Source organism: Schistocerca cancellata, chromosome 6 (assembly GCF_023864275.1).
Source record: "Schistocerca cancellata isolate TAMUIC-IGC-003103 chromosome 6, iqSchCanc2.1, whole genome shotgun sequence".
In the NCBI taxonomy this organism is placed as follows: Eukaryota; Metazoa; Arthropoda; class Insecta; order Orthoptera; family Acrididae; genus Schistocerca; species Schistocerca cancellata.
In genome coordinates this window covers 182,156,119-182,178,854 of record NC_064631.1, presented here as the reverse complement: position 1 = coordinate 182,178,854, position 22,736 = coordinate 182,156,119, and the positions used below count along the sequence as shown (strand labels likewise).

The window sequence follows — 22,736 nt, the reverse complement described above, 5'->3', positions numbered from 1 at the left end:
AAAGTAACCAGTTTGTAACAGTTAGTTGTGTCATTGTGGTGCCAACTGCTGCTCAAATTGCTGATGCATATGCAGTACGATGTGCTAGAGCCATATGCCGAACATGATGGTCTTACCTATCAGTAGTGCCAAGTGACTTGCTGGAGCTCAGTCTTTTGTGACCACTGCTGCCAGCAATCATGTTCAGTGTGTACATTCCTGCCAAGTCTTTCTGCAGTATTGCAGAAGGAACATCCAGCTTCTTGTAGCTCTATTACACGACCACGTTCAAAGTCAGTGAGGTATTTATAATGACGTCTTTGTCACCTTAAAGGCATTCTTGACTGACATAAACTCGCCATGTCCAATCTGAAAGGGAACTAATACTAATGAACATTACAGCATGTGTTAATGCACACCTGATTTGCATCCCCATAATGGCTAGCTCCACTCTAATGTGACTGGTGAGAGTTTTGAATAGACATGATCTTTCAGATTTATAAACACTTCTACCAATTTTAATTTATGTTGCTCAGTTCCTTCGTGGTGTTGTGATTTTTTTTTCTGTCATTGTATTAATGCATAACCTTCAGTTTGAGAAAATCGACTGTTGAATGTACTTCATTTAATGTACTCTATATTTTATACAATTTTTAATTTTTGTTTGCTAAGCACACACAGTAAAGAATTCAGTATCTTGATATGAAAGTTTAATCCTTCTGTCAGTACTAAATAATAATTCACTTTACAGGTATCTTTGCTTCGGTCTCAGATCAAAAAGTTGCAAATGCAGCTTGAAACACAGCACCAAGATAGTGCACGAGAAGCAGAGCTCCAAGTAAAAAGATTTTGTGAACAAATTGAAACATACAAGAAAGAACTGGAGATTACTAAAACAGAACTACAGTTTAAGGTATTGGAATGTTTATTTGTAATTAAACCTTCAGATCTTCTATTTTATGATGTAGTAGATTGTTCTCTTCAGTTGCCATAGTACAACACTTTTTGTGCATTAATTATTTTAGTTGTCAATTCAGCCTCCTGGTTTGGATGTTCTTTATTTCTTTACCAAGAGTTCAAAGAGAGTGGATTTGAATTAAAATAACTGCTGCAGAAACAAGCAAGGAGGAAATTCAGGTGCAGGCTTTATAGTAAACAGAAATATTGAAAACTATACTCATGTACTGCTAAGGAGGTAGAAGACCTATAAAGAGTTTCAGAAGGTGTTCAATAACAGAAAATTGTAAAGAAAGATTTATACGTGGGGCTATACTTCAATTAAAATAACACTGTGATTGACATATGTCACTGGTGGTGTATGGAGTTGCAGGCTCGTACACAAGAAGCCATGTGCTCACGCAATCAAGAGATGCATGCATTGGTGGAGGGCGGGGAGGGGGAGGAAGCAAATACCCTCTGCAGCAGCCTGTTTCACCTGACCCCTTTCCACCCCTTGGAGCCTGTGTCACCAGATTACATGGGCTTGCAGAACAGGCAACACAATAAGCATGCAGGGTCCAAGAAGCAGCTGTGATTTGCTGATGCCCAGTGCTTACCACTCAACTCACTAAAACATCAGTCACGAAGTTATTTTAATCAAAGTATGAGACAGAAACCTAATGAATGACTCTATGGGAAACTTGAGGTATGACCCCAGAAATATCATAAATTGTTAGAATTTACCAAGAACAAAATTTATATAGCAGATACAAATACCATTACATCAGGTTAAATGAAGGTTGTTTGGCCTTGGGTAGATAACTGTTATAAGTTGCAGAATTTAAATTAAGTAGTTAAAAAAACAGCATGTATAAAGGCATTGAAAAACATAGTGCACATATGAGGTACTGTGAACCATAAGAGCTTAAAGCATACCATCATAAATTTTGAAATTGTAGCATGTATCATCTGTAGATCGTATGGTGCACAAGCTTTATCTGTGCTGTAGGCCCACATTATATAAACATTCACAAAAATCTCTCTCACTGAGTTCTCTTATATTCACTTCCACACAGGCACAAAGCATAATTTTGTTGATACTATCTGAAAGATTAAAACTATGTGCCAAACTCAGACTTGAACTCAGGAACATTGCCTTTCGCGGGCAATTGCTCTTCCACTGAGCTACCCAAGCATGACTCATGACACCTTGAAAGGCAAATGCCCCAATTTCAAGTCTCAGTCCAGTACACCAATTTTAATCTGCCAGGAATTTTCATATCAGTGCACATTGCACTGCGGAATGAAAATTTCATTCTGGAAACATTGCCCAGTCTGTGGCTAAGCCATTTCCCCACAGTATCCTTCCTTCCATGGATGCTAGTCCTGCAAATTTCACAAGAAAACTTCTGTAAAGTTTGGAAGGTAGATGATGTACTGGCAGAAGTAAAGCTGTGGCAACAGGTTGTTAATCGTGCTTGGGTAGCTCAGTTGGTAGAGTATTTGCCTGTGAAAGGCAAAGGTCCCTAATTCAAGTCTCGGTCCAGCACACAGTTTTAATCTGCCAGAAAGTTTCACCTATAATTTTGTTGCTCTGCACTGCTCAATGGTTATCTAGCATTGTCAACTTAATTTAGTGTCCACATCATGTCCGTAGTAATACTTCTAATTGGGGTGATTGCCTGTACTGTTTGTTTTTGGTGTCTGTGAAGATGAAAGTTACAATTTTTAATAGTGAAATGCTGCAAAATAAAGGTGAATAACATGTAAGGGATGAGAAGCAATTTAAAAAATGTCAGAGGGAGATAACATGAATTTTTAGTTCCTGGCCACACTTCTCTCCCATATTATGCTGACTTCAAATAAATCGAAAAAGTAAAGAGGACAATTGTTTCACTTTTCTCACCTGATGGTTGGTGTCGAGTTATGTAGGAAGCAAGGCTAGCTAAACCTTTTTATAGTATGTAAAATGGATGCAGAGGATTTAAGGAACTTTAAAGAGTCTTCCTGACCCCACTACCATGCCCATAATAACAATGTACATCTCAGAAATTTTACAATTTGAAGCTTTCAGCAGGTTGCCAGCAACAGTTGTTTAATATAACATATTCTCCATTGGACTCTTGGGGGACCAGTATTTTCTGCTAGTCACATTGAGGGAGATGGCAGTTTGTCATTTCCCCACAGTCTGTAGATGTCTTGCAAAATCTATTGCCCAAATATGTCGATGGAAGGCAAATATCAACCTTGAAACACGCTGATGTAATGGAACTACTAAATTTCATGCCTGAAGTGGACAGACAGTTTTATCCTAACCTCATGCCACAGAATGTGCTTAATGAAAGTGATGACAACAAGGACCATGAAGTGTTGGAATAGGTAATAATTGTGCGTATGGTGCATTTAGTATCTGTTCTTTATGTTCTGATTCTAGTTCCACATTAATTAAAAACTTTACAACTGTCAAAAAGGCACTGTTGTCAACAGCCTATATACAAACATTTTGTGAATTAACATTAATAATAACAACAATCCTAAATGATAATTAAAATTTCATAACATAAAGCGAATGCATTATTTTTTCATAGGAAATATAGGATGTTAAGACTTGTGTAAAAAACAAGTAAAACCTATGAGACTGGTGATTTGCATATAAATTTTATTTTCACAAACATTTATTTTTCTCAAAACTTCGTCTTTGTGCTTTGGGTCCCTATTGTTCTCAATGCCTCATATATATGCACATATCAAAGTAGCCGTCTCTTATACATGTACACATTATCTTATACACTTTTTTTATTAGTGATTAATGCACAATTGACAATTCATTACACAGTGAAGCACACTGTCTCAGCTTCTTTTAACCTGATGTAATGGTGTGTTAAGGAGAATGGAACATAACCACCCACAACAACTGTTCAAGTCCAGGGCGTTCCTTCCATACGTCGGCAGCCTTTCAATCTAAAGTAGGCAGGAACCTAAGGAAACATCAAATTAAAGTAATCTTCCAGCCACTGGCAAAGATTAGTGTCCTTCTCAGTTCAGTAAAAGATGATTTGGATTGACAGAAGGCTGGGATTTACAAATTTCCTTGCCAGTGTGACAAAGCATACATAGGTCAGACAATAAGCACAGTACATAAAAGGTGTGTTGAACATGAATGCCACACTTGCCTTTTGCAGACAAGTAAGTCGGCCTAGCTGAGTACTGTATTACCACAGGACACTTCCGGGCTTATTCTCCCACAAAAATCTTGGCCCCAGCGGCATCTTTTTAGGATTCAGTACTTAAAGAGTCTGTGGAACATCTAGCACAAAATCTTATAAATCACAATGGCGGCTTTCAACTGGACAAGGGTTGGGACCCATTGATCTCTCTAATTTCTCCTGAGAGAAAATATTTCATTCATTATGACATGTCTGGCGACATCTGACACTTGTTTTTAGCAACACGAGCACGCATTCTGACAGAGGGCGAACATATAGTTTAACCTTTACGCATGCACCTAAACACTGCAGATGGAACAGTATTTGCAGAGGGCAAAGATTTTGATAAGGGACACTCCTGTGAGGGCTGCCAAAGTGCTTGCATTTCTGCACCAGTTTTTGCTATAAAGCTGACACCATGAACTAGCAGTGTCCAGTGACGACACTCACCTGAAGATGGCTGGACGGTTGCCAGCCAAAATATTGTGGCAAGAAGTCAACGTGATCTGGCTGCAATCCAAAAACCTCATAGAATATTCAATACGCTGGGAAAACTTCACGAATCATCTTTATAAGTTGTTTACCAAGCTGTCATTCATCTGACACTGTTTGTACAACTGTGTTGGTAGCTCAGGGCTTGCATTTTAGTCTCTCATATGAAGGAACTCTGGCTCAAATCCAGGTCAATTCTAGGATCTATTTTCCATTTGATACTACTTTCTCTGCTGTATTGGCCATAAAGATAATTATAACAATGCTACATTCCGAAACCACATCCCTCTTTCCGTTTTCGTAATGTTCTGGGCCACTGTGCTGGGCAGCATTCTATGTGCAAGAAACTTACATGATGTGAATTACAGTATACTGTTTTCTTTAGTTTACTTTGCAGATATCTGAATATTCTGATGTGTCTGTTGAGGACGACAAAGGCCGAACTCATTTTCAAAATTAAGTGATAAATCATTTAAGCTTGAAGGAAAAAAAGAAATACTGCACAGCTGTTAGAACTAAGGTTGAGAGAGTACAAATCTGCTGAAACCATGATAAGAAACCAGCCACTGACTCCAATGTGCATGCTACTTTCAACATTAAGTTTTTGTGCTGCACGAAGCTTTCAGATGATGGTTGGCAGTTTGTTCAAACAGCTTGCAAAGTTGTGCTCAAGGTATTGGCCTGCATTGCCTGCCTGCAGAAAGAATTCTGCAAAATACGCAGTGTGGTTTTTATCAAATCTCACATTTTCCTGGTATTTTAGGTGTTGTGGACTGTACACTGTTTCTCCTACTGGCAGTAGTGCAGAGATATTTAGGAACCATCACTGACAGTTTTCACTAAACGTACAAGCAATCTCATACACTAAACTTAAGCAGACTATATTAAAATGTGTAAAAGCATCACACACAACTTCAGGACGAATCTTTCTACAAAGAAAGCCCACAACCAACAGAAAATAAGCTAACAGGAGTTCCAATGCAGTGAGTGCATATATTTGCAAAAAAATGTTATTCCTTGTCCTTGTTAGGTGTAGTAACTTTATCAATTTCTTGTGTTCTATTGTGTTATTATATTGGCTCAATATAGTTTACAGAAAAAAATCTTTTTTGTATGGGGAGAAGTTTGGACATTGGTTCCTTTTTTTGTTTACTTTCCTCCATCTTCATAACACGACATTTTCAATAATAAGTACTGTGTATCTACGATGTATGATTAATATCTGAATTCAGAGTGTAATAATCATGACAACAGTGATTTCTGCAGTGTTGCCAAGCATCTTTTTGCTCTCTTAGATCAAAACTGAAGCTCCTTAGGTGGATCAAAGTTCATTGCTATACAATAAAGTGGAGTCCTGAACAGAGTTCAATTTCTGAACTAAAGTCAGAATTGATTGCCACTCAGTGATGTTTATACAACTGGCCCTAAATGTATTATAGCATGAATGGAATGAGTTGACTAAAATAAAAATGTAATGGTGGTGTGTCGAACACACGGGTAGTAGATATGGTGGTAGATGGACCAAGGAAGTGCATTGTTGGTTTACAAGAGAACAAAAATACCAAGGTGATGGCCTGATGGAAGATTGACAGATGACATTAAAGTGCATTCTGCAATGAGGGGAAAAGGAAGGAACAGCGGGGTAGGGATGGAGGAAGGTGCTAGTGCTGCCTGTGGGAGCATGCAGGGACCTGGTGGGAACAGGATAGTGGGCTGCTAGGGACTAGCGAAGATTGAGATTAGAGGGGTTACAGGAATGAAGGATACGTTGCAAGGAAAGTTGTTGCCATGTGGTTGTGAAGTAACCATCCTTGAGGTGGAGGATGACTTTGAGGAAATTGGCTTTTGAGCTAGGAGGACCAGCGATGTAAATGAGGGAGAAGATGTTGAGGTTTGGGAGGAATGTGCATGGTTGTAACCACCTTTGATCCAGGTTATGAAGATGTCGTCAGTGAATGTGAACTGGGAGGGGGGGGGGGGGGGGGGGATGGGATTTGGTGTGACTAGGAAAGATTCCTCTAGAAAGCTCCTGAATTAGTAGGTATTGGATGTTGCCTTGCAGGTGCCCATGTGCCTCAAGGATAGTTACATAAGTAACTCAGTCCATATCACACCTATGAACCACCAACAATACCTCCATTTTGGCAGCTGACAACCACTCCACACCAGATGTCTCCCCCATACAGACTATCCATCTGTGATCATCACGTTTGTAGTGATAAACAGTCTCCCTTTAAATACGCCAAGGGTCTCAGCCTTGTCCCATGGCTTGTCTCCTTAGGCACTTACCGTCTTCCATCTGCTCACAGACAAGCCACAAAGGAGCACCTCCCCTCGTGACTTACGAGCAGACCACGCGGCTATAGGATTTTTTTACATTGTATGTGAAGTCCAGAACTCTTGTATCAATCTGCGAAAGCTGAGGAAGCAACTCCTAAAATTATCAAGAAAATCGACTTTGAAGTTTTCTGAGGGTTTTCAGTTCCCTAAAGTAAGTCAGATATTTCATCAGTGTGTGTGACGTTCTGGTAAATCGCTCACGTGTTATGTGTGTGGCCCAGGTTTGATTTCCAGCCAATGCAAAATTTTAAATGGAGGTACATTTCTATGAGCATTTCTGTGAAGCATAAAATACCTAAGGATAGAAAAAATTGGTAATACTAGAGGCTAATAATAGCTCAATTGCTAGTTCGATTCCTGTTTCAGTCTTTTTTTTTCTCTTCATCAAATGTATGCTAATTAACATGCATCTAATTGTCATTGCACACAGAAATCCTTTTCATTGCAAATATAAGTTAATAATTATTGATTTTTTAAAAATATTGTTAAAAAGATTGATTAATTTAAGAAGTTACAAACTATTTTTTTTTTTTTCATTTTCATATATTTTATGCTTCATTGAAACGCTCATACAGCATGTACCTTCGTTTAAAAAATTTCAAATGGCCAGGAATCCAACCACAGTCACCCACATGGGAGCTGAGCATTCTGGACAGAGCTAAGTGGCTGAGTGAAAGCTCAACCTTGTTTTAGGATATGAAACACACTCAGAAAACTTCAAAGTCAATTTTCTCAAGAATTTTTCATAGTTGAATCGCTATGCTTTGACTAATTACTATTTCAGTTCTGAACTTCACACACCATCAGTACAAAAATTACAAAATTCTGATTGCTGTGTGATTCCTTTGGCAGTACCACACAGGTCTGGAGCAGCTGAATAACAGTCTTTACCAAGGTTTTGACTACCTCGTATCGTGCCTTGAAATGAGAAATATCCTCCCCACTGCACTCCCCACCCTTCCATTGTGATGTTCTGCCTTCCGTCCATCCTACACAATATCCTTGTTCTTCCCTTTTCCATCCCTGTTCCACCTGTGCTCCTAGAATCTTCCCCATGCCTCATATCCCCCCCCCCCCCCCCCCCCCCAAGAAACATAGGAACATAGGTACAAGACCTTCCCCAAGTGTATTCCCACTAACACCTACTCTAGTCTTGTCACATGCGTCTTGTCATGTGTGAAAGCAGTCATTATCTATAAGCTTAGATGCAATCACTGTGTAGCATTCGATGTGGGAAATTGTCTGTCCACATGAATGGCCACTGCCAAAACTGGCCAAGAGACAGCTGGATCACCTAGTTGCTGACAGCCAAACGTCCAGATGTTAGACACTCAGATCGGTACCAAACGTCGATATAGTATCAGCCAAAACACCGATTTAGTTTGTTCCACATGATGCCGTCCAGTAGAACAGGTGTAAATGGTAATTAAAAGTAACGCCAGAACTACAGAGTATAGGAAAAGCATGTCTGTGAGCTGTGAACGTGAAGATCTGTGGTAGGTGAGTTGGTAGAGCGTCAGATCGCTGTACTAAAGGTCAAGTTCAGAACTCACTGATGGCAATTTTTTTATGTAACTGTTTACACGTGAAATTGTTATAAGGCAGAACATTTTTCTGACATATAAAAGGACATTGCAGAGTTTGTAACACTGTTCTTTTGGCAGTCTGCTTTCGCTTCATTAGTTGAAAGTAGCAAACCCATTGCATACATTTGTATAGATATCACCACACCCGTCTATGCAAATGTACTCTATAGGTTTGCTACTTTCAACTAACGAAGCGAAAACAGACTCCCAAAAGAACAGTGCGACGAGCTCCAAAATGTCCTTTTACATGTCAGAAAAATGTTCTCCCTTATAACAGTTTCACACATAAACTGCTAAAAAAATCGCCTCAGTGAGTTTTGAACTCAGGACCATTAGTACAGTGATCTGGCACTTTACCAACTCATCTGCCAGAGATCTTCACATTCACCACTCACAGATGCTCTTTCCCTATACTCCGTAGGTCTGGTGTTACTTTTAATTACCATTTACACATCTTCTATTGGATGACAGCACATGCACAAACTAAATCGGTGTTTTGGTTGATACTATCTTGACACACAATGTTTGGTACCAATCTGAGTGTCTGACATCTGAAGGTTTGAATGGGAGCACGCCACACAACACGATGTGCCTGACTGTAAGTGACTGCTTTACTGCCTGTGCCATCTGGATTGTTTTCACCAAACCTAGCTTTTCTTAATTATGTGGATGGGAACTCCCATAACCCACTTGCACCCCCCCCCCCCTCCCTTCTGGTCTCAACCTTCACAAGTGCCTGTCCTCCACCTGCTTATCCTCTTCCGTGTTCCCACTCCAGATGTATATATGCCTCATAACCCACCTGCACAGTCCGTTCCACTTCATTACTCCTTCCCTCCCTGCCTCCAGATTCTGCGTCTAACTGCCCACTGCCCTCTCCCTGGTCCCTGCCACATCCCTGCACACTGCACCCCACAGGTAGCATTAGCATTGTCCCCCACCCATAGGTTGCTTTCCGTCACCTCTGTGCACTGTCTCTTCAGTATCCTCATGATGACACTGGCCATATCTGTGTGACATACGCAGTTATAAGTTTTGTGTGTGTGTGGGTGGGGGGGATATTTTTGTTTTGGCTGCCTCTGACGGGAGACTTGGTCCATTAGCTAAATAATATCAATCTTCTTTACTATGTCTCTCTACCACTCAAAACCTTCACTATTGGTGAGTAGAAAATCCATCCTTTTTGTATTATCATACCATTGTTTGACAGAAAGACATTTATGTGAGGTACTCTTAATTTACCTGCAGAATTTTTTTTTATCTGAAATATACAGTGAACTTACAATAGTAATTGATGATTTTGTTTTGTCATCAACCTTCCTTCATTATGTTTTTTTTTAATTAATTTTTGTTCTGTCTCCTTTATGTGACCAGATTATCGAAGCAACAGCGGTGCAGAATCACTCAAAAATCGTTGAATCATCTTCAAAATTAAAACTGGTAGAGCCAGAAGCTGCTGTAATGGATACTTCATGTTTTACTGAACATTTACATGCAAAAAGGTTTGTGCATCATATTCAGTTGAGAATTAATTTCATTGTGTCATTCAATATAATGTAGTACCGAGTACTAGACACACCTGGTGTAACTGTAGCAATTGCACTAATAGTGAAACTGAAAAATAGATGTTGCATATGAAGTTTCAGTTACAAGAGCTCCGAACGAGCAGAATAAAATATAGCTCATGAACAGAGAAAAAGGGTTAGTCTCCCAAAAACTGCTGAGACACAGTGAATTAAGAGAAATTTAATACAAAGAGTCAAGTAAAGAAAAGTAAGGACCATAGATAATAGGGGAGAAACAAAGGAAAACAAGAAAAATATAAGATGAAGAGTGTGAAGGTAAGAATTGTTTGAGAAGAGGTATCATGGTAGTAACAAAATGAGGGATTGTTAAGGTACATTAGGAATTGGTTTTAAAATTAAGTTGTGGAACATAATGTAAATCAGTTGGTGGTCAGATAATTTTTTTTTTTTTTGTGAAGCACTAGTTACCATCTACAAAGTTAAAGGATATGGATCAGTTAAGATGGCTGTTTTAACTATCTCTTTGCACCTTGATGTTGTGTTACAAATGTTGGTCATTTGGAAAATATATGTTGCTAGTCAATAATTCATCAGTTTGTCGTGGTAGCTGAGTGGTCAGCATGACTGAATACCATGCTAAGAGGCCCAGGTGCGATTCCCGGCTCGGTCAGAGATTTTTTCCGCTCAGGGACTGGATGTTGTGTGGTCTCCATCATTGTCATGTTATTCCCATTGACTCAGGCAATCGGTGTACCCGACGAGAGGCCCTAGCCTCACGACATTTCATTTCAATAACTCATCACAGTATATTTGTAGTATACTGATTTTTAGAGATCCGTGCAGATATGAAAAATGCTATCCACCAGTCCCTTATGCACATCTGCAATTCTTTTATCTGTATCTGCGGGTATTAAAATTTTGTGAACTATTTGAACTCATTCAGTAAACCAGTGTTGTGATGCACCTGGCCTTAAATTTCATTTGCTGAAGTTGGTCCTTATAATTTACGTTCTGTAGACTAAGAATGTAGAGTCCATTCATGAGCACACTTTATTACAACATAATCTGTCATATTCCTGATATGTGCCATAAGTTACAACTTTCTGTCATTATTACTGAAACTGGTGTTCCAAAATTTAGTACATAATATTTCTTCAATATAGGGAAGTGAAAAGAAGTGGTGTTACAACTTCCTGACATGTTTCGTACTATTAAACATTAGCCATTCAGCTTGTTTATCAAATGTAAGTTAAATCACCATATGTTAAAGGATGTCAATTTGTTACACTTCTCAATGTAATAAGCATTGCTTTATGTACTTGTAAATATTTTGAAAATAATAGAGGGAAACATTCCACATGGAAAAAATATATCTAAAACCAAAGTTGCTGTACCTTACCAAACGAAAGCATTGGTATGTTGATAGGAGACAATAAAAAACTCACAAACACACACACAAATTTCAAGCTTTCGCAACCCAAGGTTGCTTCATCAGAAAGAGGGAAGGAGAGGGAAAGACGAAAGGATGTGGGTTTTAAGGAAGAGGGTAAGGAGTCATTCCAATCCCAGTAGTGGAAAGACTTACCTTAGGGGGAAAAAAGGACCCACATCCTTTCGTCTTTCCCTCTCTTTCCCTCTTTCCTGATGAAGCAACCTTGGGTTGCGAAAGCTTGAAATTTGTGTGTGTCTTTGTGTTTTTTCTTATTGTTTCCTATCAACATACCAACACTTTTGTTTGGTAAGTTACAGCATCTTTGTTTTTAGACATAAATATTTTGAAACATTGATAGCATGACTGGTTTTATTCTGATCTTTATTTATGTTGTAAGCAGTACACAAATGGGAATCAATCCATGAAGACAAAAGATTCCAATGGGTGGAGTGTCATAGAACAATCTTTGTGTTGCTTTGTGACAGCTTTTTGTAATTACAGAGTGTTTTCTGATATTACAAAAGAAACAGTAGTGACTCAGGCATAAGAGAGTTGCTGGTATGACACATAATTGCGTTGATGTCAGTGACACATCTACTGTGCCCAAGAGATTGTGCATTCAAGCTGATACAGCAGTATTTCATCTCGAGTGGGTGATAATGATGACTTAAACAATAATACTCATGTTTATCAATTGTTTGTAATGCAAAAACAGGCCAAAACTGTAATATTAACACTGTCCTTTCATTTTTAATCACTAAGTAATTATTATGGTGAATATTGGCAGATACATTGCAGATTTCTTTGTCATTGCAGCCTTTAATCCATGATGTCAGTATTACTGCATTTGTACAAGCCTTTAACTATTTTAGTGTTGGAACTTATGAACAGTACGTATTGGTGAAGTGGTGCTTATGAATCTTTCATGAATGATTTTTCCAAATGAGCAACTAGCTTGCCTTTCCTTTATTTTACTATTGTTCCATCTAGGAATTTCCATTGTAGATATAATTGTAAATAAAATCAAGGAAATTAACTGAGTGTGGGATAAACATGTCACGTAGAAATGTACAGCAGCCACAAAGTCATCTGCATGGGTATGTAACTATCTCACGTGTTTGGCAACTCCAATGTATATCATTGTGCAGTTTCAGTGATGAGGAGCTGTTGAAATCCATAAATTGGGTCTCACATTCACTGATTAACAGAATGTGTTTATAACCCCACTATGACAACACATACAAATTTACACAGTACATTGTCATCTTGTATCACTCAGAGTAGGCTGTAGTGTGAGAGTATATTGATAACCTATTTCCTGTAGATCTAAGTTCTATTACTTTCTAAACTTTAGATTTAATTGACAAGAATATATATGTTTCAAAGTGGTTGTTGTGTATTCGTGTCATGAATACTTCCAGAATGGCTGAATTTTTGCTGTCTCTTACCACTGTCACTTGTCAGCTGATTACTGTTTCAGTAAAAATATGCAATACATGCAAAGTTCCTCTCAGTATGGTGCTACTTGATCCATAAAGATTGTCATCTTACACCCACTGTTTCTGTTTCTCTTTTTGTGCAACATCTACATACCATACTAGATTATAGCTGCGGGGACTGTAATAATTTCCAGAATCTATTTTGTATGTTTATCAAATGCATCCACTTTTAGCTGTGTTTTCGTGTTCCGTAATTACTGTGTTGCATTTTGCTGTAAAGAGATTTCTTGTGCTGTCTACCACCACCTCCATAAATAAGCTAGCAAAACTTAAAAAACATATACACCTGGCAAAACTGTCAATAGTGTTATAATTTTCCTAAGTAATTTATTTCATAAACAAAACTGCTTTTAATTAATATATCCTTCTCTACTAATAAAGCAAGCCATTCAACTGCAGAAGAAACAGTGTAAATACCTCAGCTTAGAAGCACAAACTCTGTGTTTCTTGTGTTCTGAAGACTAACCAGAGCAGCAATAGAAAATAGGTTGATCGGGTTGTTATTCAAATTCTTTCTCTTAGCACAAGTACTAAAAAACTATGTCAGTAGTTCATGCTTGTCTGGCAATGCTATTATGACCATTGTTTCAGTTCATTATTTATTTATTTAGTAGCCGACAAACCCAGTATTGTCCGGGTACTCATATTGCCAATTTTTTTTAGCAGAAACGGACACAAAAAATGAACTGTGTTTATAGTGTAATATCAAAAAAATTTCATTTTTGTGTATTTGTGAAACACGTTTGAAATTATGAAACAATGATACAAAGACAGACCCATAATGTACTGCTGCTTCGCACATCTGCAACACAATTTTGTAAACGTCTCTAAGGCGACACCTCTTCATAGCTCTGTTGTTGTTGTGGTCTTCAGTCCTGAGACTGGTTTGATGCAGCTCTCCATGCTACTCTATCCTGTGCAAGCTTCTTCATCTCCCAGTATCTACTGCAACCTACATCCTTCTGAATCTGCTTAGTGTATTCATCTCTTGGTCTCCCTCTACGATTTTTACCCTCCACACTGCCCTCCAATGCTAAATTTGTGATCCCTTGATGCCTCAAAACATGTCCTACCAACTGATCCCTTCTTCTAGTCAAGTTGTGCCACAAACTTCTCTTCTCCCCAATCCTATTCAATACCTCCTCATTAGTTACGTGATCTACCCACTTTATCTTCAGCATTCTTCTGTAGCACCACATTTCGAAAGCTTCTATTCTCTTCTTGTCCAAACTAGTTATCGTCCATGTTTCACTTCCATACATGGCTACACTCCATACAAATACTTTCAGAAATGACTTCCTGACACTTAAATCTATACTCGATGTTAACAAAGTCCTCTTCTTGAGAAACGCTTTCCTTGCCATTGCCAGTCTACATTTTATATCCTCTCTACTTCGACCATCATCGGTTATTTTACTCCCTAAATAGCAAAACTCCTTTACTACTTTAAGTGTCTCATTTCCTAATCTAATTTCCTCAGCATCACCCGACTTAATTTGACTACATTCCATTATCCTCGTTTTGCTTTTGTTGATGTTCATCTTATATCCTCCTTTCAAGACACTGTCCATTCCGTTCAACTGCTCTTCCAAGTCCTTTGCTGTCTCTGACAGAATTACAATGTCATCGGCGAACCTCAAAGTTTTTACTTCTTCTCCATGAATTTTAATACCCACTCCGAATTTTTCTTTTGTTTCCTTTACTGCTTGCTCAATATACAGATTGAATAACATCGGGGAGAGGCTACAACCATGTCTTACTCCTTTCCCAACCACTGCTTCCCTTTCATGCCCCTCGACTCTTATAACTGCCATCTGGTTTCTGTACAAACTGTAAATAGCCTTTCGCTCCCTGTATTTTACCCCTGCCACCTTCAGAATTTGAAAGAGAGTATTCCAGTTAACATTGTCAAAAGCTTTCTCTAAGTCTACAAATGCTAGAAACGTAGGTTTGCCTTTTCTTAATCTTTCTTCTAAGATAAGTCGTAAGGTCAGTATTGCCTCACGTGTTCCAACATTTCTACGGAATCCAAATTGATCTTCCCCGAGGTCGGCTTCTACCAGTTTTTCCATTCGTCTGTAAAGAATTCGCGTTAGTATTTTGCAGCTGTGACTTATAAAACTGATAGTTCGGTAATTTTCACATCTATCAACACCTGCTCTCTTTGGGATTGGAATTATTATATTCTTCTTGAAGTCTGAGGGTATTTCTCCTGTCTCATACATCGTGCTCACCAGATGGTAGAGTTTTGTCATGACTGGCTCTCCCGAGGCCATCAGTAGTTCAAATGGAATGTTGTCTACTCCCGGGGCCTTGTTTCGACTCAGGTCTTTCAGTGCTCTGTCAAACTCTTCACGCAGTATCTTATCTCCCATTTCGTCTTCATCTACATCCTCTTCCATTTCCATAATATTGTCCTCAAGTACATCGCCCTTGTATAAACCCTCTATATACTCCTTCCACCTTTCTGCCTTCCCTTCTTTGCTTAGAACTGGGTTGCCATCTGAGCTCTTGATATTCATACAAGTGGTTCTCTTCTCTCCAAAGGTCTCTTTAATTTTCCTGTAGGCAGTATCTATCTTACCCCTAGTGACACAAGCCTCGACATCCTTACATTTGTCCTCTAGCCATCCCTGCTTAGCCATTTTGCACTTCCTGTCGATATCATTTTTGAGACGTTTGTATTCCTTTTTGCCTGCTTCATTTACTGCATTTTTATATTTTCTCCTTTCATCAATTAAATTCAATATTTCTTCTGTTACCCAAGGATTTCTATTAGCCCTCGTCTTTTTACCTACTTGATCCTCTGCTGCCTTCACTACTTCATCCCTCAGAGCTACCCATTCTTCTTCTACTGTATTTCTTTCCCCCATTCCTGTCAATTGTTCCCTTATGCTCTTCCTGAAACTCTCTACAACCTCTGGTTCTTTCAGTTTATCCAGGTCCCATCTCCTTAAATTCCCACCTTTTTGCAGTTTCTTCAGTTTCAATCTGCAGTTCATAACCAATAGATTGTGGTCAGAATCCACATCTGCCCCAGGAAATGTCTTACAATTTAAAACCTGGTTCCTAAATCTCTGTCTTACCATTATATAATCTATCTGATACCTTTTAGTATCTCCAGGATTCTTCCAGGTATACAACCTTCTTTTATGATTCTTGAACCAAGTGTTGGCTATGATTAAGTTTTCATAGCTCTATAGATGGCTATTTGTTTACAGCCATTTGCAATTTGCCATTGAAAGCTGTAAAAAGTGCTGGCAAGTGTAAGGAATTTCCGTACATTGACTCGACAGTAGGAGTGTAGTAGTAGTAAAGAAAAAATGTATTAAAACGTCCTACCTGTCACTTCTTCACGCATCTCAGTGTTTATGACATCATATCTCTTGAACTATGTGTCATACTATGATGTTTTTGTGTATGTATGTGTTGTGACTCGCCAATCTTTCAAAGTGCCACCGCGCAGTTACGCGTGTCCTCTACATGCGGCGCTGTCTGCCAGCCATGCAGCAGCAGCGCCACCTAAGCGGCCGGCCAGCCAGCCAGCGGCTACTAGACTTGGACTCGGTTATGATTTGACTGTTAAAGTGTACACACGTCTTACTCTGTTTACTTGATCTGTGACTTTCATCATTATTACGTATTCCTTGAAATATATTTGTTCAACTTGAAGTTATTACAGGATGTTTAGCAGTGTATGTGGATACTGTCTGCAAAATGTGTTGCGAATAAAGTTAGTAACAAAAGAATAGAAAAATTTAACGTCATGCAAAATGGGGCAGTTTTTCAAGCATCTCACTGTATATGATGTCATATCTCCGTAACTGTGACAGTAGGTGGTTCTTACCCCGCCAGTGATTGATGCTTGACAGGGAGGGATATGTGTAAAAAGTTTGGTTGAAATCATTCCAGTGATTTAGGAGAAGCTGTTGAAAACACACACACACACACACACACACACACACACACTCACACACAAATACGTTTTTATAATATATATGTACTTATTCATTCAGTTTCTGTAACAAAACTCTAATTTGTATTTCTCTGTGCCTGTTTTTCAAACTGATATCTTTAGCCTGAACCAAACTGTGCTAAGTACACTTTGTGCAGCTATTTACACTGATGAATCAAACATTGTGACTACCGCACAATGTGAGATTGAATACCACATGATAACGGTCCAGATATATGCAGTAAGGAAAGTATATATACGAGGTGTGTGAGAAGAGTAATGTGACTGACAACACTGCAGGCTATCTGGCAATGCTGTGTTGTTCTGCTTGTGTAGACTGGTGTGTTCATCCCTTCCAGACACTCAGTACGAGATGCAGCTACATACAGCCATCACATTACTTTTGAGAGTGCCATTGTTGAAGTCATGTTCTTTTTTGTGTGTTACAAAAGTGGAAGAGTGGAATTTTGAGCGATGTTATGCAACCAAGTTTTGTGTTAAACTTGGGAAGTCAGTGAGTGTGACTTATGAAAAGTTGAAATAGGCTTATGGGGAACACAAGCCACAAGCCTTTTGCTGGCACAAGTCATATTTGGAAGGCCAAGAACATGTTCAAGATGAACCTCGCTCAGGGAGACCTTCAGCATCATAAACAACAGAAAGGTCGAACGTGTGCATACTCTTGTGAGATTTTTGCTCCAGGACAAACTGTCAACCACGAGTTCTGTAAAGATGTCCTAGAAAGGCTCAGGAAAAGGGTGAATGGATTGAGGTAAACATAGCAGACAAGTGGATGCTGCATCATGACAATCTCCCATGTCTCACAGCCACTTCCATCACATAATTTGTTATCTCAAAAGGCATTCCTGTTGTCCCACAGGCCCCCTATTCACCTGATCTGAGTCCTTGTGACTTTTTTCTTTTCGTGAAATTGAAAAATGTCTTAAAAGGTTGTCATTTTGGGCTCTGGAGAACAGTCAAAGGAATGTGACTGACATTTTAAAGGCCCTACCAGATGAAGCTTTTCAGCATTGCTACCAAAATTGGGAACAAAATCTGCGCTAGTGTATGGCTTGTGAAGGGAACTACGTTGAAGGGGACAATATTGTTGTTTTAAAAAAAATAGAATCTTTGATAAATAAAAAATCAGTCTCAGTACTTTTCTCACACACTTCGCAGATGGAGCAAAGACAAATCAGGAATCATTCTACCAGCTTTGACAAAAGGCAAATTATTTATGGCCTGGTGCCTGGCTACAAGCATATCAGACACAGAGAAGCTGGTCAGTTGTTTATATGCTACAATTTTGTACAGGATTTCCCGTTGGCGTAAGAAAGGTGATATGTGGACATTTATATGAGTGGTAGAATTTCAGTTAAATAACAAAAATGTGAAAAACTGACTGGATATTTATTCCATTAAATCTAGCATAAGGTATTCAGGCATAAAGCTACGGCTAGTGAGAGGCCATTGACAACTAGACTGATGGGGCATGGTGCCTTACTAGGGAGAAGCAGGGAGATATGTGTGATTCGGTTGGAAGCTGGCTAGCAAGAGAGCACCCCAGTGGTGCTGGCACATTCTTGCTAGTCCGCCCTGCATCCACGATGTGATCCTTCGCAGCCCTCTGTTTTTCTGCTGGAGGACACTTTGCAATGTGTGATTAGTCAGCAACACAGGTGAAGCGTTACCTCATCAACAGTATTCGCTGTGAGAGAATTATTCACGCGGACTGAGCATGTGCAGATGGTGATATCTGATGACATCCCATACCCACTAGCCCAGGTCAAGCCACAACCTCACTACACTGTAACACAGTTCTGTTGCATCGGAATTAAAAAGTGGAAAAAAAACTTTAATAAACTTTTCCCCCCTCAGTCTAGCAATCCACCCTGCATGCTGTCATGGGTATCTATGGAATGTAGTTAAATGATGATAAAACTGCGAGTAGGTGACAAGGTTTTGAACATCCGTGCCTCATCCCAGAATGTGAACGATGGAGTGATGTCCACTCTGTTAAATTGTGTGGGCAACGATCTGTTGCAGACCTGGTACAGGCATAGGTCCATCACACATCATTGATCATAGGGCTCCACAGCAGATGACCCCCTTCATGTTTCCACGTTGACACCACGACATCATCAATTACAATTGTAGTGGACATGGGGTCACAGAGATTGGACCATGAACTGATGGAAAAGTGTCACCTAGTTTGATGAATAACATCCCTTGACACAGCAGGTCAATGGCCAATTCCAGATACACCACCATTCTGGCAAATGGCTGCTCAAAACATGCACTATGCTATGTATGCAGGCCAATGGGGGCAGTATTGTGCTATGGGGAACATTCACCGAGGCTTCCATGGGACCTGCGATGTAATTGAAGGCTCCATGACAGCTGTGGATTATATGACATTAATTGCGGGATCACCTGTATCACTTCATGCTTGAGTCTTCCCTGACAGCAATGGCATCTTCCAACAGGATGCCTCTACCTGTCACAAGGTCCAAATAATGCCACAGTGGTTTGAGGAACATGATAATGAAATTGTGTTGATGTCGTCACCATCAAATTCATGTGGTCTGAACCTGATGAGACACATTTGGGATGCTGTTGGGTGCCAGACCTGTACCCACAAACCACCAGCCTGTAATTTACACGAATGTATGGCCTGTGCATGGATGTCTAGTGCCACATACCTCTCGGAAGCTACCAAGGACTTCTAAAATCCATGGCATGGAGAATCACAGCTGTGTTGAATTCCATAGGTGGACCAACATGTTATCAAGGAGATGCTCATTATGGTTGGTGTCTTTATATGGTGATAGACTTATAACATTAACCAGCTTGAAAGGTCACTTTAAGTTTAGTGTACCTATTAATCATACACAGTTTTAAAAATGTGACATTTGCAGTTGATAAAAATTAATAGATTATGTGCACCAGCTACAGGAATAGAATTAAGATACATCATAATTTTCTTTATTTCCATATCATTTATTTTGATATCAAAGTTAAATTGATGGTGTTTACTCTTTTACAGAGTTGTGTAATAGCTTACCCTTTACCAAAAAAATTGACATGTATCCGTAACATACTAAGATGATAAAGGAAAGAATAATATTCCCATGCTGTCAAACTGTTACTCAAGTACATTAGTTCATATAATATCCAGTCTGTCTGTGGCATATCTTTCACACTACTCGTATGAGGCAGAGTTGTGTGCAGAAGCTGTTTTTGCACAGGTAAAGATCAGCTGGATTGGACCATGTGTCACTCAGCAATGATTCTACATGATTATCATCACTTACACTCACAGATACAATCATAAGCAAACTTCTAGCAGAATTCTAAGTGTCTCATGTCAGGCAAAGCAGCAAAGGTGTTCCCCAGGAGGAGGATATCTCCAAGTGCCATCTCTCCCCTCATATTTTGCAAAATTTGTATTGCATGTGTTTTTACATGTGATCTGCCAGTCCTGGGCTTTTTATCTCACCAACCAAATTATTTCTTAGCAATTTGCACTATTCTTGAGTAATATCCTCTTTTTCCATGCTAAAAATCCATGTTATACCTGAATGATTTGACAACATTTGTGGAAACTTATATTTTTAACATATTTTGATAGTTCTATTCATCCAGAGTTTGTTGTTCATGTTTTTATGATTGTTCCATTCATAATACTATCCTTACAGTTACATACCATACATATTCCAAGTCATGACCAGTAGTATCTGTATAATAAATGGAAGCTCAATCTGTTACATAACACCTTCTCTAAACTGAAACTTATTTGTACTGCTAAAAATACCAGCATTGTTAATAAACATGGTTGATATAAAGGAAGATTTCATTCATTTCATTGCCGAAGAAACTGGAGATCAGAGAGTTGGTACCACTAGCTCACACTTCAAATTTCGATGTTATGCCAGCTGCAGCAGTAAAACGGGAAGATTGGAGAACTGGCTGGCTGTCATGGTGGGGGATGGTGGGATCGGGGGGTGTTGACAGATGGAAGTTTTAGAAGCCATGATGCACTGGTCAACTACACAACATGCATTTGCTGTAAGTGGGCATTCCAAAAACTGAGATGACTTCATTTTTAGGTAAACACACTTTTCATCAAGCTTTTAATTTATCCCCATATGCACACTTGCTATCTTCCAGTGCGATTAACCTTTGGGTGAGGAACTTTGAGACCAAAGGTAGAACCACAAAGAAAAGAGGTTGCAGAGTACAAACAAGCTGAACTCAACAGAATATTGATAATGTGTGTAAGACGCTTTATAAATATGACTATGAAAATCAGCTAGTCAGAACAATGCAGAACTTGGTCCCAGCAGTTGATCTGTGAGAAGGATATTGAAGAGTGATCACTATCATGCTTACAAGTTGCAGATTATCCAAGCCTTCCAATCATAAAATTACAATAACTGTATACACATTTGCCAAGCAATGTGAAATATTATCGGAGGAAATGCAGAGTGAGTTTACAACTTACAGATGAGTGATGAAACCCACTTTCATCTTAGTGGTTTTGTCAATAAGCAGAACTTTTGATATTGATCAGATGAAATCTTACATTGTCTCCATGAAACCCCCATCCACACACAAAAAGTAACAGTTTGGTGCACAATATCTTCTCGGACAATAATTGGACCTCATTTTTTTGTAGATAAACACAGTGACGGTAAACTCTAAACATTGTGCTGTGTGTTGGTAACATGTTCTTTGCCTGAACTCAATGCATATGATCCAGATGAAAAAGCACTCTTCCAGCAGGGTGGTGCAACGGACAATATTACTGCTGTGTCAATGGACTTACATAGTGTTTCATTTCCTGGTCATCTCATCAACAGCAATAGTGATACTTTGTGGCTTCCCCATTTACCAGGTTTATCTGTACCAGACTTTTTCCTTTGGGATTAGAAGGAGAGAATTCACTAAGAAATATATAGACATTCTGTTGGAGATACTAGGTAATGTCGTGAATGAATTCATCCCCAACTCCAACAATATGTGTGAAACCAGGGCTGCCATCTGAGTGACACCAGATTCAAAAAATGATAACTTTCAAGGTAAACTATTAATTTCCTCTTGTGTACACTAGAGTCATGCCAAAAAATGAATAAAACTTGTTAAACTCTACGGTTTGTGCAACTTTTTTTAAACTTCCTATTTGACTGCATCGCACTGTAGTAGAGGGTGATAATTTGCAACATGTTATGTTCCTTCATTTATGCTGTGGAACAAGTAGGGTTGCAGTGGCTATTCATTTGAAACTGTTTTGCATAGTTTGCTCTTAACTGAACCTGTCACTTTATGTTTTATAGTCATCAACTGATAACCATATCTACTGCAGAATCAATTTGTGGAATCTGTTTCAGTTCAATTTTAGCAGTGGATATTATATTTTGAGTCATTTTTCATCTGCTCATTCTTTTTAGGTCACCAAAGAAACTGCATACCCACATGGAGATTGTTGAGGAAAATGAAAACACTGATTTCAGAGCAAAGATGCACAGTACTCATCAGTTGCAGCAGTTGCCCCAGATTTCTGAAGGCATGTATGAAATTCTTGTCTTTACTTCCATGCAGTACGCGATTCACTCTTACACATGCATTTTCTGAGCTCATGTGAAATGTAGAACATAAACTGGGTGTGTCACTGTTTTCCAGAAAATTAACATATTCTACTGAATAATGATAAAAAAAGAAGATAGGTGGTACTGGGTTTTGTTTAGATAAGAAGTCTTGTGGAGAGGAAGGCTACGCATGG

The 22,736-nt window shown here is 39.0% G+C and overlaps 1 protein-coding gene across 1 annotated transcript in view; it reads left to right on the top strand.

Annotated features, from left to right (window-relative positions):
- Positions 1 to 22,736, top strand: part of LOC126190982 (uncharacterized) — a 142,083-nt gene that overhangs the window by 27,528 nt on the left and 91,819 nt on the right. The window contains exons 5-7 of the mRNA XM_049931657.1: positions 731 to 892; positions 9,917 to 10,044; positions 22,405 to 22,520. Of these exons, the coding sequence (XP_049787614.1) occupies positions 731 to 892; positions 9,917 to 10,044; positions 22,405 to 22,520 (406 nt within the window). The remainder of the gene's footprint in view (positions 1 to 730; positions 893 to 9,916; positions 10,045 to 22,404; positions 22,521 to 22,736) is intronic.